Source organism: Artemia franciscana, chromosome 2, assembly GCF_032884065.1.
Source record: "Artemia franciscana chromosome 2, ASM3288406v1, whole genome shotgun sequence".
Classification (NCBI taxonomy): domain Eukaryota; kingdom Metazoa; phylum Arthropoda; class Branchiopoda; order Anostraca; family Artemiidae; genus Artemia; species Artemia franciscana.
This window is the reverse complement of record NC_088864.1, coordinates 17,857,341-17,877,868: the sequence shown is the minus strand read 5'-3', so window position 1 is coordinate 17,877,868 and position 20,528 is coordinate 17,857,341. Positions and strand designations below refer to the sequence as shown.

The window sequence follows — 20,528 nt, the reverse complement described above, 5'->3', positions numbered from 1 at the left end:
ATATCTGACCTAACCACCTCTATATATTAAATATTATAGTATATGTTATATTAAATATTTATCCCGCATAGTTGCCGTTTATCTTGCTCAGGCTAAGCTGATTTTCTCCGATTAGACACAGAAAACCGGTTTCATTACACATCAAGAACAAAGTGTGATGGGTATAACACATAAGCACCCTCCCACCAAATGAAAACACAACTTCATTACATTCGGGTCTTAGCTCCAAATATTCTCTAGCGTTTTCCACGTCTACAATTGACTCGAAAGTTATGAGTTACAGCGTGTCCAGTTGTTCACAGTTGGCGTCTTTTTTTATACGGCCGGAAATCCTGAAAACTCAAGCGATCGACGCACACTTGATGAAGTGTGGTTAGAGCCGTTGATTTTTCCAGATCTACTGCCCAGCCCTCTAGAAGACCCCAAACATAGACACGCTCTTAAAACCCCTTAGAACGACGAAATTTACGCGATCACGCTTTCTGACAACCCTCCTATTTTGAAGTATGTCAGTGACTTATTGATATATAATATTTTAAGGTTCCAGCTTTTGTCGAAAGGGGTATTTATAGACAATGGAGGGAAACAAAGACGGAATAATGCATTCTGAGAAAATATAATGTAGTGTTTTTTTGACCCAGCCATGGAATTGTTTTAAGCATTTTCTGCACCGCAATTTATTCTAGATTACCCTCACAGCTAATATCCCTCAAATCAACTATCATCCGTTCCAGCAAACATAATGAGGGTGGTACTTGTAGAAACCTTCATGAGAGTTGGGTAGAATTACTCAGATGAATTTGAAATTTTAAACTAGAACACAGCCCTTCTGGCATGTACGCAGGGGGGGGGGAGTCATTGTCCCCCCCCCGAAATCTCACAATTTTTCTTTATCTTTCCATAATTTCCGATACTTCTCATAGAGTAAGGGATTTGAAGGATTTGGACCCCCCCCCAGCCGAAACAAATTCTTGTGTACGTGCCTGCAGGCCTTGATTCCACAGTAACACTGAAAATGAGGTTTTGTCACCTCTCCACCGGCAATTATGCACTTGTAAATGTCACTTGCTGCTCTGCGCGTGACACACTTTCGTCCAACGGTGTCTCATCGTGCCACGTAAGGTACATTTCCTTCACATGGGTAATGTGGCACCTAGCGTACATGGTTTTTAAGGTGTTCGCTGCTGCACTCCAGATTTCATGTTTTAACAACTAAACTGTTTAAACTGAAATAATTTTGTAATGTGTCTTTGTACATACTGGCTTGGGATTATGGTAAACTTTCTTAAAATTGCACTTTCTATTGACCCCCCCTCTTTTTTGGTTGATACCGTTTCAGTGTACCGTACTGGTTGTCCTGTGTATTTACCAAAGTAGGAAACAGTTAAATAATAGGATATGTGACGACTCGGTGTTTCATAATTATTTATTTATATATACCCTATATATATATATATATATATATATATATATATATATATATATATATATATATATATATATATATATATATATATATATATATATATATACATATATACACTTTCTGCCACCTGATGTACACCCCGGAACGCCACGAGTACCTTAGAGCATTACTTTTGATAAAATTTCCGCCACGCTTGGCACCCTTCCACCACGCTTTCCATGCACCACCTGGTTTACATGATTTCTGAAAGTAAGCGCCCCCCCTCACTATCTTGTACGGTAATTCAGAAGGCGTGTTATATACGACAAGTTATATATGAAACCAAAAAAAAAAATAATAATATATTGGCAGCACTTTGTAGTAATTAAGGGCCATGTATTGTATCAGATTAACGACGCTTCTTGACTACTAAGGTCCCTGCGTCGACCCTGCAGTGCATTCCTGCAGCATGATTCGATCTCTGGGCCCCGTATTACCAAGCTAAGGTCAAACCCACTGCGCCACCACAGGACGTTTTTAAGGGCCATTTTTCGTACAAGGAAGGTTTTTGAAGCATATACGACAAAAATGACTCTAATATCAAAATCACTATTTTTCCAATTATTTAAATGAGTAATAAAAAAGAATACAACCAACTAAGAAAATTATAAACTTCTGAGAATCTCGAAAACCAGATTATAAAGAAAAATCTTGAACAAATCATTTGGAAATACTAGATATGACGAAGCGGGTTGTAAATCATATAAAAATATCGCATAGCCCCTGGTTCCCACTGCTGCGTCAATCCCGACATGATTTTTTTCTGGCAGAAGAGACGTACGACAGAATCGGATGGAGGTTCACAAAGAAATGCAGACTTTTGCGTCGCTGCGACAAACTCTAGAAGAATTCAAATTAGCCAAAATTAGCTTTTCAATCAGCTCCATGACTTTGGGTATGATTTTTTTTTTTTTTTTATCAGAACAACGCATGCGATTTGTCGTATGAGTTGAAATTATTCAACGCATCCGATATTGTAGCAAAGCGGATGGTTTTGCGTCGTTTGTCGCACAATTTGTGTCATTTGTCGCAGGATATTGCACGAAATCACAGCAGTTGGAACCAGGGGTAACACCTTCTGAATCGCTGCAGCCGCAATCTACTTGCTTTGTCAACTGTAACCTGACATGAGTGAGGTGGTACAGGACCCGCTTGGAAACTGATGTCTTTGGAGAGATAAACTATTGTCTTGGATCATGACTGTAGTTAAGCACGGTCTTTGGAAAGGGGAGGGCATAATAAAAAAATCAGGGGGCCCAGTAATAACGAAAAATTGCGTAATTTGAATAACAACTGTCAACAAATCCAAGGAAATTCAGGATTTCAGGAGGAGGGGGCCGGGTCCCAAGCCCACCTTTGCTTAAATCCCTGCAAGACCGAGCTCTATAGTTAATTATAGTTCCCAAGTCCGGGGTGGCATGTAATGTAAACAAAACTCGCGGTAATAGCAATCGAAACTAGAAAAGGCAGTTGTAGGCCTAATAATAATAATAAAAAAAGGCAAGAAGAATGATCACCGATATGATGATGTAGGGGATAGCTTATCGGCCCAATGCCGAGAGATATCCGAAAAGGGCTAATTCGAGCAGCTAAATTTTACGATACTCCTTGTGTGTACATTCTACAAAGACAAATTTTTCATCGAGAATGTTCCGAAGTTCTCAGTTTTAAAAATAAACCCCTCCCCAGCTAAAATTGTAGCGCAACGTTTATAATATTTGGCTTTACATAGCCTAACTGATGGTAATTTTTTCCTGAAAATGTTCCGAAGATCCCATCCTCAAAAATCATTTGTGCAAAGAGTTTTCCCAGAATGAGAGAAATTTATGATGCACCACATAGAAGATTTTTCTTGGTAAACCTAACCGTAAATGGTCAGGTGTATAAGAGTTTTTTTCAGAATGAGAGAAATTTACGATGCGACCACATTGAAAATTTTTCTTTGTAAACCTAACCTTAAATGGTCAGGTGTATAAGAATACATTACGAAATTGAAAATTTAAAAAAGCCGAATTTTAAGAATTGGCAGACAGAATTGAATTCTTAGTTAAATTACTGGTGCGTAACGTTGTTTAATTATCATAACAATGGTGTATTAAGATTTTCATGATAAATACAACCGAAAAAGACAGTTTGCATCTTTATCAAGGCTGTTCAAATCCATAGCAAAATAAAAGCCGACCTAGACCACAAAAGTGCCAAAAACATTCTTGCTTTACAAAATAACAGTGATATTTTCAAATTCAATTTCAAATTGGTCATATTAAGATACAAAACAATCCCATAAAAGCTTTAAAGTTTTGAGGCGAAATGCCTGATAGAGATTGACTTAGTAAGACACAAGATGTCTCCAGTGTAGCCTTTGTAAATTTTATATTCGTTTCCCTTATTATCATTCGGGGTATTTTCACACCGCTTACAGTAGTAAATGGTAAGTAAAAAGTGACCCTTGCAAAACGAAATCGGAGCTCTAAAATACAGAACTTTTTATCAAGGTTGATCAAATCCCTAGCGAAGGAATAGCCAAGTTATACCTAAGTGCCAAGACATTCTTATTTTACATAAATAACAAATATGTTTTCAAATACGATTTCAAACAGGTCATCTTTAAAACACAATACAATCACACAAGGTTTAAACTTTTGAAGGCAAATGCACCTGTAATGAATATAATTTATTTTGATCGTGTATATCAACATTTGTCAAATGTCGAAAGAAGCATGGCTGGGATATATCACTCTTCTTTGGTAGTTTAAATTTCGCGGGCTTGGGTGGTGTTGTACCTTTCAACAGTTTTTTGTTAGCTTTTGGCATAGAAAGAGAAATATTTGCAGGATTGGCTGTCAATTCTAAAAGTTTTTTATGGAAATTGCAGGCATGTTTTCCATCATCAAAACTGAAGCCAATCATCTGTCTATGGTCTGTTGATAACCGCATTGTATGAAATGTCTTATCAACGACGGTGTAACTACTTAAATTATCGATTATATCAGACCACAATGTAAACCCGGTAGCACGCTCAGCCAAAATAATTTGTATATGTCTTTTGTTTCTGGATTTTGTAGCACCGGTATTTAACAAAAGAACAGGAATCCCAGTGAATCGGAGTTCCCATGCGGGAGTACTTGAGGAGTCAAGTAGGTTCTCTTGTGAGTGTCGAAGGGATGACTCACTCTTTGCCGTATATAAATTAGCAAGTGTTTTACAGACACAAACATCTGTTTTATTTCCTCTGAAGAAAGTTTCTACGCGCATTAGTTCTCTTTCGGTAACAAAACCTGTTTCAATTCCTTCATCTTTGGCATCCTTATAAACTGACAGGTTTCTCATGGAATTCGCGATGTTTTTAATCGAACTTGCACTGACACGACGGATCACATTTCTATTCTGATTGCACTCAACCGAAGAAGAATATATTAGTTCAGGGGTTGTTGTCGAATGACCTGAGCTGGAACCTGCACCATAACCAGACTCAATGTCATCTGTGTCGACATCTGTAGGCTGATAAACAAACAAGTGAGGCGTACTTGCATATTGACTGAATGTTTTCTGGACACCACTAGCATATGGTACACCCTGATAAACATTGCGTTGATTCCACATGTTTTTGATTTGGCAGATGACAACAGAAACCCGGAAATCCTGAAAGAGATTAAAATGAGCACTGATGCCTCAAGATTTTGCCTTTCCCACGAAAAAATAGCGGAAAAGGTAGTTAATACCAAAATCAAAGGATGTGTTCATAATATGTACTAATATGAGCAGGGGCCACATAAAAAATAGAGCTCAACATTGCTGAAAAATAAAAAAAGGGAGAAACATTTCACTGTTACCCTTGCAAGAAAAGCCAGTTACCTAATTTTTCAAGATGGGGGACTCAAAACCCACAGTACAGAGGTTTCGACCATGGTAATTTAAGCGGTGTGAGTTTTATTATGATCAGCCGACATTTTCGAGGGTTTTCAAGCTCCTTTTCAAGATATTTAAAAACTTGTTTTCGCAATGAACTTTTTCTATGAAGATGAACATACACTTTTTTTACATTCCTGCAACACTTTTAAATGAAACATTATTCTCACTTGACAGTGTCAGGCTACTATGCGCTGTAGCTCCTTTCCTAGGTTGCAGCTATAGCTGCACAAAAAGTGAAGTTAAGATGAACCAAAATTATTGCTTCGCAATGTCCGCAATTTTGGTTTAAATAAAATCATTCGTAAAAAACTAAAAGTTCTAGTTGCCTTTTTTAAGTAGCCAAAAAATTGGAGGGCAACTAGGCCTCCTCCCCCATCCTTCTTTAAAAAAATGAAAATTTTGTTTTAAAGTATTCATCTGCGGGAAGCCAAAATCAAAACATGCATTGATTCAAAAACGTTCAGAAATTACATAACAAAAACAGGTTTTTCAACTTTTAATTCTTTTCAAGTTTAATTCTTTGCCACAATTCTACTTTTTAAAACAATTAAAAGTTTTAGCGTAAAGAGCTAGGGATTGCGGAGGGGACAACCCATTTCGTATACGGAGTAATTTTTGTTCGTTTTAAGTTTTAATGTCGCTCCTTACTTTCAGTTATAAAAACTAGTTTTTTTTATTTAATCTCAAGTAGGATCAATCTTTGGCAATGCAATAGTCTTCCTAAAAGTTTCAGATTTAGAGTAAAGATAACCATCTCCCTGAATAATTCCCAATTCTGCACAAGCTTTTGCCTTTTTATGTGATGGAAAACCAGGGTTGTTTTCGTTATTACTTGTAAACAACAACAATAATTATAATATCTTCATAAGCATAGCACTGATAAAACATATAGAGCGGGAAACTTCTACCCAATCCATGAGGGACTTTATCCCGAATAATAATATTTAGTGTATTATACACTTTTGTGTGGTATGAATTAAACTAAGATTAGGGGGGGGGGGGTCATTTATCTTTTTTTTTTAGTTCTCCGATGAAAATATTAAAACACTAGTATTTTTTTAATATAAATCCTAAAAAGGGGCATTTTTCAAAACCGGGAAGGGGAAGGGTAAAAATCAATGTGACGTACTTCACTGATAATGGCTTAGCAGAGGTTTTGCCGATATAACTGCTTTGTTTCTGCTATTCACTGGCTGAAAGTTACCCTCGTTTGTTTTGTTTTTTGGTACTTAATTTCTTTTGTGCCGAATAATAACTCTTGAACCAATTCCTATTCCCGGTAATTTCAAATGATTTGTAATAACCGTAGTGCTTCACCAAATTGGTGCTTCGCAGCTGGTACTAACCTAGCCTGGTGCTTCATAGTCCTAAATCGGTTTGCCGATATGTTCGAACAAGCAAGCAGGACTCAATGTCCAGTAAAATTCATATCTATTCGACTATTTTCCTCTAAAGTTTCTATTCATTCCCCACTAATTCCTGCACTGTGGGTATGGGAAAAGTTAGGTCCTCTTTGTCACTGAGCTTCTCAATAATTATCATTCTGCTCTCATCATGTTTTATGCTCCACTTTAACCCCCAATTCACCTCATTCAACTCAATTTTACACCCACCCAATTGTAGTGCACTCGTAAGATTTGCCAGTTTGCACCACTTGGTTTTTGAATTTTTAAATCTTAGTTTATAATTTTTAAACTTGTTTGAAGTTTGAATAAACTTCTTTTTTTTTAAATTTTGTTTTTTTAAACTTATTTCATAGTTGGTATGATTTTGAAAAAATTGTTTCAGAACATTTCACATGAGATGCAAATCTAGAATACGGTCCTAGTTAACTGCTTAATTCAAATCTAAAGACAAGCTAATGACACTCCTTTATTTTCAATCAATTAAGGATAGCAGATTTTTTAGGATTTTTTTAAGGACTTCTTAACGAAACAAGAGACAAATTGTTCCCTTTTTCATGTCCCCTGCAACCTACTGTTTACCACAATATCAAACAGTTCGTGGTAACGAACTGTAAGTAAAGGACGGAAACGGCTCAATAGTAACCGAAACTGCAAGGAACAGAGTCTTGATAATTATAGATATATCAAAGCAATTGAATTTTGATGCTTATACAAAATATATAAAACTCGTAAAGTTTAATGCTACCCATCAAAAGTTACGAGCCTGAGAAACTTTGCCTAATTTTTGAAAAAGGGGAGAAACGCCCTTAAGAAATCAAGTGACCTTAATGAAAATCACACCATGAGATTCATAATACCAGAGAACCCTACTGTCAAGGCTTCAAGCTCCTATATACGAAAATACGGAATTTTGAATTTGTTTGCCAGAAGCAAGATCTCGGATGCGTGTTTATTTGTTGTTGTTTCTTCCCAGGGGTGATCGTATTGAACCAGTGATCCTAGAAGATCAGGAGAGGGTTCATTTGATCGGATATCAAATTTTCGATTGCCCTTTTTTACCCAAAATTGTCCAATCAAAATTTTGAGATTTCTTCAGCATGGTCGAGAGATCTAATAACTTTGTCTTTGAGTATGACTTGACCCCCCACAGCCTCCGGGGAAGGGTTGCAAGTTATGAACTTTGCCCATTGCTTACACATAATATTGGCTATTTGGAAGTATAAAGATTTTGAAGGGGGGATTTTCTGGTACGGATCCTTACGTGGGAGGATCTTTCCACGCACGATCTTTCATGGAGGAAGGGAATTTTCCATAGGAGGGGGAGCTCGATTTCCCAGCATTAGTTAAAAACTATCAGAAACTAAATAAAAAAACAAGTTTTCACAACTGAAAGTAAGGAGCAACATTAAAATTTAAAACGAACAGAAATTATTACGTATATGAGGGGTTGCCCCCTCCTCAGTACTCGCTCTTTACGCTAAAATGTTTTTTGAATTTATAAAAAAAACTTGTAATTCTATTTCAACGGTCCTTGTGCATCAGGAGTAATTCTTAAATAATTAGAACAAAAAGTCAACCCTTAGCATAAAGAGCAAGGTAGGGAGGAAGGGGCAATCCCCCTCATATACGTAATAATTGATTGTTCGTTTTAAGTTTTAATGTTACTCCTTACTTTCAGTTGAGAAAACTTGTTTTTTTTATTTAATAGTTACAAAAATGAGAAAAATAGATCAGCCACGAAACCAAATGAGGCTTCCACAGAATAAACAAATCAATCAATAAATAAGTAATAAGACTAAATAATAATAATAAATAAGGAATAAGAAATAACATTAATCTTACTGATTTTTTCTCAAATGGGTACCGTTATATAAGTTTTATTCAGTAATAAGTAATTTATTAATATATTAATACATAAGACCTCATTCAATAAGAAATCAAATAAGTAATAACTAATACATAAGACCTCAGCCTAATATCTAAAGCTTCGAACATTTTTTTGAGTGGAATAAGCTAAATCATATGATCAAAGCCTATTTTGTTTGGTTATATTTTCAAAGCCTCTTATGTACACAAACACGAGGCAAAAGAATGTAGAGGTGGTCCAGGCATCGGGCACACCAACAAATGCAAGCCCTAAAATTCCCAAGAAAAGAGCGTACATATGAAATCTGCAATTCGTTTATTAATGATTCAAATATGCAAGAAGGGGTCCAAGACTCAACCAAAGAATAAGAGAGATTTTTGTCGTACACTTTCATGCTAAGTGGGCTTTAATTGGACTGATTTTTCTTGTGAGGTAAATCGTCCTATTTTTTGATGGGGGGAGCAATTTCTTTATTATTTAAATGTATGTCAGAAATGAAAGTCGAAGAAACCTGCCTTTTTACTCGTTGTTGTATTCACCTGTTGATGATATGTCAAATTTTGAGCCACTAAAAATAAACTAAAAGTTTTTTGTATGAAATTTGAGAGCAAAAAGAGCACGAAGTGTTTGAGTCACAATATTGTTTTTACAAATAATCTCATTTTCTGTGATTCGATATTCAACAATAGTTTGATAAAGACAAACGTAATCCTTTTTTTACAAATCTGTTCTTTCTCAGTTTGCTTTTTTTACTTATTTTATTCTTGTACCTTATGTTTAGTTGTTTTTTTTTACTTTTTATGCTATGCCAAGAATACATTATGCCTTTATTATTTGTCATATTACGATCACACCTGACCTGAAACATCCTATAAACTAACTATTAAGTTAAAAAAAAAATCTTATTATGACCACAAACCACCATCAATAATATACACAACTCAGGATGGGAACAAGTTAGACACGAGGGTATATAATCAAAATGCCGGGTTTACTATGGAATCGATTATCTAAGAAGCCTTCGAGCACCATTGGAAGAGAAAATAAACACGCATATTTTATATCAAAAATGCCAAGGACAAAATGACTGAAGAAAGTCATTGAAAAGAGCAAAAACACGGCTGCTCGACTTAAATATAGTGAAAATCTGAGTCACCTAAAAAGATAGTAGTAGCAGTACCTGTCTTGACTCAGGAGCTGCATATTAGGCCATTTCGTATCTATGTTAAATGGAAGAATACGCTCGGGGATAAACCAGAGGGATACCATTTTTTAAGAACATATAGCTGTAACATATATCCGTGGTGTCCGTCCTAACTAAGGAGTTACACGTCAGATTGAGGGGTTGTCCACTTTCAAAATCGTTTTCAGCAAGCGACAAGCTCCCTGCGTAGCGCGTGTCCAACGCGTGACACGAAGAGGCCTGGCTTGTTGGAGCAAGTGCAACTCCGAGATGTACATCCAGTGGTTGATAGAACGCGAACCCCCGTACCAGGTAACTCCATGTTAATGATATATAATGATACCATTAAGTAGACCACATTTATGGAGGGGGCTTCTCTAAGAACCACCCAAAGCACCATCTTCTAGAGGAAGTTTAGAAAAAAAACGTAGAAATCCATATATCTGGGGACCTCCTGAGGACCTATACCTGTGTTTCTCAACCTTTTCACACTTGAAAAACACTTCGATAAGTTGAATATCTCAAGGGACACCCGAGAAATAAATACAATATATCTTTCATAATTTTAGCATACTTCGTTTTGTTCCGCTATAGCGCATTGCTACTCGATCTTTCTAGCAGAATCTTCTAGGGCCTTTGAATGGGAAGGTAGGGTTCTGAACAGGGCCTGACAATTCCACGAATTGGTTGAAGGTTATGATACTTCGTTTTAAACACGTGGCAATTTTTCGAAACACTTCATAAAGAGTTTTAAACAACCTCCCCCTTTGTAGATAATACTCCTTTTGACTCATTCCGGAAGAAAAAGAGCTTAGAATGAGTTTATGACGATGCGTTTGTGATGTATTCGAAAAAAACTCATCTATAGCCTAACCTTACTTTATTCTCGGATGTGAATACCTAATGTATATTATCTCCGAAAAATTGAGTTTATTTTGACCTTTTAGACAACTTTTTCTGCATAGGATACCCATTTTGACTCATTCCCTTTGACTCATTTGACATACTTCATGACTCATCATTCCCTTTGACATGCTCCCTTTGACTCATTCCTGAAGAAAAAGAGCTTAAAATGAGTTTATGACAGTGCTTTTGCAACGTATTAGTAACGTCATCATTCTCTAAACCATCTATAGCCTAACCTTGCTTTATTCTCGGATGTGAATACATAATACATATTATCTCCGAAAAAATTAGTTTATCTTGACCTTTTAGACAATTTTTTAAAGAAATTTAGGGTCTGAGCTAAGCCCTCTGGACTGCCTGAGGATCAGGGATCTCTTTGGGCCTCAGCCAGCTTGATGTGTCCTTGATCCCGACAACATCTCTGGAGGAGAAAGAAGAATTTTTCCATCCAAACTGAAAAAGGGCACCTATGCATCAAGATGTAGGAAGGAATGGCTAGAGTCTGAAGGTTAGAGAGGATTAAAGTTAAGAAGACTGATTATGAGTTAGTGACCAGAGCGAGCTACATCTGCACCACAATTGTGCAACTAAAGTCCCTTGGTAAAGAGGCGAAGATGAGCTGTTTAAGGAACGAATATATAACCCTATTTTACTCAGTTCGTTACCACGAACTCTTTGAAAGAACGATTAGCAACTATTTTAAATAATATGGTCATCGCAAAATTATTTGGGGAAAAAAGAGGGTGAGGGTGGAAACCCTTCTATCACTTTTAACTGAGATGTTTTGGCATTAAAATGTACCCTTTGAGGTATCCCTCTCTCTCCCTAGCTACAAAACAATCAGAGAACCCCATTGCAGAAGTTTAAGTGTCTTGTTAAGTTTTGTAATTCGTCCATTACTTACAGATAGTGTTTGTTATTGGGAAACATACGGACATTTTTCGTTTGGGTGTTTTCTGATGGTGGGGGGGGGGGTCTGGAGTATTTTTAATGAGAAGCAGATTTTTTCACTTTCTCTTTTACACGTAAATTCTCTATTCCAAGTTTGTTAGCACTTCTCAACTAAACTAATACATAAGAGAACTCAAATAAAATATTTAAGTTTGGAAAACCATTTTTTCCACGAGGGGGTCCTTTCTAGGGGATGGTTTTTCCATGGGAGAGGGAGGATAACCGCCTAGACCCGTAGACAGTGGCAGGGAGATGGGAACCCCCATAAAAAGGCTTTAAACAGGAGAAAAAATCTGGCTTTAAGTTTATGACGTCTGATTTTCTTTGCTTTTTTGTGACAACAGTCATTTGTATCATGACTTTAAAATGCAAAATAAATTCCAACAAGGTTGAACATGCGAAGATTCTAACTTGTGTTTTACCCAATGTAAGTACGGTGGTTGAGTTGCATGAGACTTCAGTTATACAAGGGTTTAGTTGAACAGTGGACCGGTTGCACGGTGGTCCAGTTGTACGGGGGTTCAGTTGTACGGGGGTTGAGTTAAATAGGGTTGGGTTGCCGAGGGCTGAGCTAAATAGGGTCCTGTTGCAAGAGGGTCCAGTTGCACGGTGGTTCAGTTAATTGGGACTCAGTTAAACGGTGATTCAGCTGCAACGGAACCATGTAATACTGACACTAATGTAGCACTGAGATGATGGCATCTTTGTACGTATATACTTGGTTTTGTGCCAAACGTTGTTGATGTCGAAGATTACGACGCCGCTGTTTTTGCAACTTAATATTTCTTTCTTCTTCACTCTGATGTTTGACTAGCTCAGACTATCGTTGTCACTTGTCTTATAACCGCGTGTTTCTTTGCTCTTCATTTTCATTTTTGACACTCTTTCTCTCTCTCTCTCTCTGGATTGTACTGAAAGGATTGGCCACCAAAAAGAATAAAATAACTTTGATACAGGTTCCAGGTCAATTTGGATTCAAAGGCGATGACAAAGAGGCTGACAAATTTATAAAAATTGGAATCGTTGGCTATTTAACACGGGAGGACAGGGATAACAGGTCCATTAGGGATAGTATTATACTTCCTTTACCCTCCTTTGCATTTTAAGGTACATGAAAAGACAAGAATCCCGTAGTTTTTGGTCTACAATATTAACAAGAGGTAAAGGTGGTTGTCGTTTCTTTCGACATTAGCACTAGGTTTCATTCTTATAAGTCCCCCAAACTCTTTGGGTGATTATATAAAGGAGATGAAGCGGCCAAACTCGGGCCGACCATTGCAATAGTCTGCTATAGACTAAATCATTTTATTCATATCTGACGGAGCTGCTGGAATGTTGGACAATGAATGGTTAAGCAGGAGTAATGGGATGTTTTCAGATAGGGTAAGCTCTTCATGGACCCACACCTGTTAAACGTCCACTACTGCTCATAAGGTCTGGGATGATAATAAGGATGCAAGAGATACCGTGCCAACCAGCAAAGAGTAAAGTGCCAACCAATGGACGAAAATACCATTTCCACTATATTGGTCTCTTTAACCCTAAGTGATGGATAGCTTTAACCTATTTTTTTAGGGTGTGGAGGCACGGGTCTTTGTACTCTCAGGCCTGAGTCTAGGCAGGTAGGCTTGCCATGTGCGTAAATACCCCATATGAATACCAATATAAACATTTTTTGTATTGGCTCTTTTATTTAAGCGGTTTAACTAGCATACAGATATACGACCTCTTTCAGCTTATGAACATTCCGAGACTATTTGGAAATGGTCTTACTGATTAAATGTTAAGTCTTTGAAAATCTTTCAACATTGCAGCATGCATTTTCTAAATCAAAACTCCAGTAGCACAAAATTCAGATATGATTTCCGCCGAAGTTTATTTACAAAGATTTCTGAGCTTACTGACTGCAACCCGGAGAAATTCGGTACATACTTCCTAAACAGTGTTTGATTTCCAGAAAATATCGTAAAACCGAAAAACTGAGCTTGTTGATTATAGATTAGAATTAAGTATAACCTGAAGAAACAGAGAATATGTTACACCTTTTTGAAAATTGAAATCAAGCAAAGAATTAGTATTATTGGAAGGCCCATCCATTTCCCATCCCTCCTTGCCAACTACCGTTTTGAGTTAATTTTTTTTTTCAAACAGTTCGTTGTAACGAACTGTAGTAAGGAGCGACCCGGCTCAATAGTAACCAAAACTCTAAAAAATGGAATATAAAACAGAAATTACTTCGTATATGAAAGGGGCTGCTTCCTCATCAACGCCCCGCTCTTTACGCTAAAGTTTTTATTGTTTTAAAAAGAAGAGTTGAGAGAAAGAGTCAAACTTTGGCGTAAGGAGCGGGGCGTTGATGAGGAAGCAGTCCCTTTCATATACCAAGTAATTTCTGTTCGTTTTAAGTTTTAATGTCGCTCCTTACTTTCAGTTAAAAAAAACTTGTTTTTTTATTTAATCTAAAAATGGGTTGATTCCTTTCAATCTTCATAATAATTAGTAAAGATTACTAAAACTCCAATATAGGCCTAATTACTCCGAATTATTACGCAACCATGCTTTAGATTTGGTGGTGTAAGGAATAAGTCGTCATTGAAATTTATTAAGGAAAACTCAACATTTTCTCTCATTTTCTATTTCGTCATTTGCCGTCAATCTAAACATTGCATTAATCAATAAAAAGAGAAAATTGGTAGGCGTGTTCAGGCACGTACACACAATTTATGTTTAGAGCTGACATGTTAGGAGGGTCAGATCTTAAGAAAACGCACAAACAGGCTACTTATATGCAAAATATCGACTTCAGAGCCCCTCGCCTGCAGCCTTTTGTATTGCGTTTGGAGAAAACTGAGCTTTAATATGAAATGTTTTAAATAGCGACTATTTCGTTCTAGGAAGACTCAGTGAAATGCAGGATCTGTCAAGCTATGAAATAATCTACTTGCAGGCGAGCGTACAAGAGTTGTTTTAGGGGGGCGTAATTTTAGGGGAACAGGGTCCGCAAAACGGAAATGATGGATGAAAACGGAATGGATGAACATCATTCTATCGCTTCTGCGGCTTTGCCTTAATTTTAATTAATGGTTATTTCGTTGACTAAGTGGGTACAGTATATAATCATGTTTAGATTACTTATTATTCATATCCCACTGGTAAACGATAAAAATAGATAAGCAAACTGATAATCCAGCTATGAATTACGATCAGTCAGGGATTTACACAGTGCCCCCCCCCCCCTAGAATAATATTTTTTTCCAGTTTTTTGCCCCCCCCCCTGTTCAAATTAACAAATAAAATTTGCTCTAATATGGCTGCTACCTCATCAACGCCCCGCTCTTTACGCTAAAGTTTGACTCTTTTTCTCAGCTCTTCTTTTTAAAACAGTAAATAACTTTAGCGTAAAGAGCGGGGCGTTGATGAGGCAGCAGCCCCTTTCACATACGAAGTAATTTCTGTTCCTTTTAAGTTTTAATGTCGCTCCTTACTTTCAGTTTAAAAAAAACTTGTTTTTTTTATTTAATTTATGAACGTTTTTGAATCAATGCATACTTTGATTTTGGCTCTCCACAGAGGAATAATTAAAACAAAATTTGCATATTTTTTTAATTTTTTGGCTAAATGGCTTTCTCATAATTTTGATCGAATGATTTTGAGAAAAAATAGCGAGGGAGGAAGCTTAGTTGCCCTCCGATTTTTTGGTTAATTAAAAAGGCAACTAGAACTTTTATTTTTTACGAATCTATTTATTAGCAAAAGATATACGTAACTTATAAATTAGCTTACATAAAGAACTTTTGTATTCTCATGTTTTTATTACATGTACGAGGGGGTTCGCCCCATCGTCAGTACCTCGCTCTTTACACTAAAGCTTAAATTTTGTCCCAATTTTAAGTCCTAATTTCAACTTTTGTCCTAATTTCAACTAATAAATAGTTGAAAGTACTAAAAATACTTTAGCGTAAAGAGCGAGGTATTAGGAAGAGGTGATCCCCTCATATGGGTAATAATTTCTGTTCGTTTTAAGTTTTAATGCTGCTCCTTACTTCCAGCTGAAAAAAAAAATTTCAAATTTAATTTTTTTATTGCTTTTTTTTAATAATGCTAGTAAATCCTGCGCTCCCGTCATGGAAGTTTTCTTCCCCCATGACAAATTCCTCGATGGAAATTTCCCCAGCATATCCCCCTCATCTCAACCCCTCCCCCCAACCAAAAAATCCTCCTGAAAACGCCTGTACACTTCCCAATAACCATTACTATATATAGATATATATTACTATATATTATATATTACTATATATTTGATAGGAACCACGCTTTGTTCTTGATCTGTAATGAAACCAGTTTTCTATGTCCATTTGGAAATTATCAGCTTAGTCTGAGCCAGACCAACTACTTTGCAGGTATATCAAACAGTCCGCGGTAACGAACTTTAAGTAAGGAGCGACCCGGCTTAATAGTAACCGAACCTCAAAAAACAGAATTTGGATACCAATAGTGTATCAAAAAAATCGGCTTATTGTGCTGATTTCAAATATAGAAATTTCATAAACTTTAGTTTTGCCCGTTAAAGGCTACGAGCCTGAGTAAATTTGCTTTGTTTTCGAAAAAAAGGGGCCTTTTGTACAGGTTTCTAACTCATATCTGCAAAAAAGGAGAATTTTGTATTTTTTGCCAGAAGAGAGATCACGGATGCGTGTTTATTTGTTGTTGTTTTTTCCAGGGTTGATCGTATCGACCCAGTGATCCTAGAACATCGTGAGACGGTTCATTTGAATGGAAACTAAAACTTCTAGTGCCCTTTTTAAGTGACTAAAAATATTGAAGGGTATCTAGGCCCCCTCCCACATTCTTTTTTCCCAAAATCGTCCGATGAAAATTTTGAGATAGTCATTTTGGTGCTTTTGCATTATACGAGAAACAATCGAGAATTTGGATCGCGAAGATGAGATAAACATTCGAGAATTTAGATCGCAGAGGTCTGATAGGACAATACCGGTTAGTCCGCAATGCATTGTGATAGAATATGCCTATAATGTCTCACCATGGAGTACCCTTACGAGAAGCAACATTTTTGGAAGTGTAAATCTAGGCCATGTTTGAAAAACGTCAATTTGTGTGTCAATACGTGGTTTTCAAAAAGTAGAATACTATTTGCTACTGTAGTTCGCTTCGTTTATTTCTGGGTTCCTGGGAACCTAACCGGAGACCACAAGTACCGAGGTACATGCCGCCATCATTTAAAATCATACTTAGCAGAGTACATGTGGCGAGTGGCAGTAAAGGCACAAGGCAGAATTTATTTCAACGCGATTCTTAAGGACATTTCTGCGTTCTGAGCACATAATTCTAAGTTGTATTTTTCACAATTTTGCTAATAAAGCATTATGTTTTCATCATATTTTGTTTTATTTCATTAACATTAACTAATTTTCACTTCTCGAATGTTTGTCGTATACTACATAAGTAGCCCACCGTTACCTTATTTATCATAGTTGAAAGCCCCAAATGACTATGCCTTTGGATATGACATGATCCCCCACAGCACCAGGGGAAAGGTTTAAGTTATAAAATTGACCCATTGTTTACGCATAGTATTTGTTATTGGGAAGTAAGTATACGTTTTCGGGTGGGGAGGGGACGAATTTTCAATTTGGATTTTTTCCGAGGGTGAATTTTCAATGGGGAGGGAAGTTTCCAGGGGATGAACTTGTCAGGGGAACCTATACAATGAGGATATTTGCCGTAATTTCTATGCAAAATTCTTCTTATATATCTTGCTTTCTTTTTTCTGTGTCAATTTTAGGCTTGGAGTTGTTAAAAGTAGCCTATTTGTCCGGGGTAAATTTTAACCGGTATTGAATTGTTTGGTAAAATTCTACTTTAGCTAGTTTTTGCTATCATGGAGAGGGGTTAGGTTAGGAAAATGAAATTTTCAGGGATGGGTCTACAGGCTAAATTATGTCCCGGGAAGGTATTTTGAAGTGCCTACCTCCACTCCTTCTCCCTCTTGAGGGCATTGACCTTTGATAACCTTTAAAAATGTGTGTGTTATAAAAGTGAAACCTTGCAAAATAGATTTTCTGCTTAATTGAAGTACAACAAAATTGTTTTCAGCTTCATAACTTTGCTCAATTCCATTTTATAAGGTTTTAAAGATATGGAACTACATTTCCTAAATTTTGAAAAAAAAACATTGATATGGCTCAAAATTCTACTCAAATAACAGGAATTGCATTTTCAGAACTAAAGGCAGAGAAAAGGCAACTAGTAACTGAAAATTAATGTAAAATGTCGTTTTGTCAAAATTTCAAGAGGTATAGACCTGTCATGGAGGCAAATTTCACTAGAGGGAAGAGGAGTGGAGGTGGGTACTTTAAAATACCTTATCGGGACATACTTTAGCCTGTAGACCTATCCCTGAAAGTTTCATTTTCCTAACCTAAACCCTTGCTGAGATAGCAACAAGTCAATTAACTAGAATTTTACCGGATCCTGAAATTAGCCTACATGACAGGTAGCCTACTTCAAAATACCTTCTTGGGACATACTTTAGCCTGTAGACCCATCCCTGAAAGTTTCATTTTATGACTTAAGCCCTTTCCAAGATTAGCCAAAAGTAGCTAAAGTAGAATTTTACCAACAATTTAAATGATATTTCCGTGGGAAGGGGGGGGGGGTAAGCCTATTGAAATTTTGACAAAAAGACATTTTATTTTAATTTTCAGTTACCAGTTTCATTTTCTCTGGCTTTAGCTCTGAAAATGCGATCCTTGTTATTTGAGTAGGATTTCGAGCCATATCAATGTTTTTTTTTCAAAATTTAGAAACGTATTTGCATATCTTTAAAACCTTATAAATTGGATTGAGCAAAGTTGTGAAGCTGAGAACAATTTTGTTGTACTTTATTTAAGCAGGAGATCTGTTTTGCAAGGTTTCACATTTATAACACACAGATTGTTAAAGGTCATCAAAGGTCAGGACCTTCTAGAGGGAGAAAGAATAGAGATGGGTCCTTCAAAATACCTTCCCGGGACATACTTCAGCCTGTAGACCCATCCCTGAAAAGTTTCATTTTTTCTAACCTAACCCCCTTCCAAGATAGCTGAAAGTAGCTAAACCAGAATTTTACGACTTGTTTAAAGGATTTTTCCGTAGGGAGGGGGGTTTCTCCCTGGAGGTGGGGCCAGATCTCCTGGCATTATTTAAAAAATAATCAGAAATTTAATATGAAAACAAGTTTTTTTATACTGAAAGTAAGGATCATCATTAAAACTTAAAACGAACAGAAATTATTGCGTATGTGAAGGAGATTGCCCCCTCCTTAACATCTCACTCTTTACACTAAAATTTAAATTTTATCCCAATTCTCTAAATACGATTCTTGAAACACAATGGTCGTTTAATTAGAACAATAAGAAGCTGTTTTAAAAATACTCCAAGCTTTAGTGTAAAGAGCGAGATGTTGAGGAGGGGGGCAATCCCCTTAATATGAGTAATAATTTTTGTTCGTTTTAAGCTTCAATGTTGTTCCTTACTTTCAGTTTAAAAAACTTATTTTTTTGCTTTGAAGGGGGCTAAAACCTCATAAAACTCCGAGTAGCCAAATAAATCAACAGCATTGATAGGTTAAATGAATGCAGATACGAAAATATCAATTTGACTGTAAATTTTTTTATTTAAATTTTTAACTAAATATTTAACTTGAGGGTTGGCTAGGTTATGTAGGCTATTTAATATACTGTATTCTGGATAGCCTGCTTTCTGTAATTCTCTATTGTATTTTTCTGTTACTCAAGTATTATATTTTCCTCATAATTTGGTATTTTTAATTAGGATTAACCTAACTTCACTCCTTTGGTGTGGTGGCTATAACAAGTACCGCCGTCCTTTCCACAATGTCCAACAATTTTGCTTTGAAGGGGGCTACAACCTCATAAAACTCCGAGTAGCCAAATAAATCAAGAGCATTGATAGGCTAAATGAATGCAGATACGAAAATATCAATTTGACTGTAAATTTTAAATTTGGTTTTTATAAATGTAAGGGAGGGGCGAAAAATTATGCGGTTAATCCCCTCCCCTAAATTGACGCCAGAGAGGAGACAAATTTGGTAAAAAGAAGTCAAACTTAAATCATCACAATATCCATATTTATTGAATATGGGGTAAAATTCTTGTTAATTGACTTCTTGCTATCTCAGAAAGGGTTTGGGTTAGGAAAATGAAACTTTCAGGGATGATCTACAGACTAAAGTATGCTCCGGGAAGGTATTTTGAAGCAACTACCTCCACTCCTTCCCCCTCTTGAGGGCCCTGACCTTTCATGACCTTTAAAAATATGTGTGTTATAAAATTGAAACCTTGCAAAATAGATTTTCTGCTTAATTGAAGTACAACAAAATTGTTTTCAGCTTCATAACTTTGCTCAATTCCATTTTATAAGGTTTTAAAGATATGCAAATACATTTCCTAAATTTTGAAAAAAAGCATTGATATGGCTCAAAATTCTACTCAAATAACAGGAATTGCATTTTCAGAACCAAGGCAGAGAAAAAGCAACTAGTAACTAAAGATTAAGGTAAAATGTTGTTTTGTCAAAATTTCAATAGGTATAGACCTGTCATGTAGGCAAATTTCAGGGCCCTCTAGAGGGAGAAGGAGTGGAGGTGGGTACTTTAAAATACCTTCCCGGGACATACATTAGCCTGTAGACCCATTCCTGAAAGTTTCATTTTCCTAACCTAAACCCTTTCCGAGATAGCAAGAAGTCAATTAACTAGAATTTTACCAGCAAAACAAATGAAAGAAGAATCCTGGTTGAACTTCCCTGAAGTAATGA

At 36.4% G+C, this 20,528-nt stretch overlaps 1 protein-coding gene across 1 annotated transcript in view; it reads right to left on the bottom strand.

Annotated features, from left to right (window-relative positions):
- Window positions 1-4,000: 4,000 nt before the first annotated feature.
- Window positions 4,001-20,528, bottom strand: part of LOC136038048 (uncharacterized) — a 16,997-nt gene continuing 469 nt past the window's right edge. The window contains exon 2 of the mRNA XM_065721002.1: window positions 4,001-5,107. Coding sequence (XP_065577074.1) covers window positions 4,100-5,068 — 969 coding nt within the window. The 5' untranslated portion in view covers window positions 5,069-5,107 and the 3' untranslated portion in view covers window positions 4,001-4,099. The remainder of the gene's footprint in view (window positions 5,108-20,528) is intronic.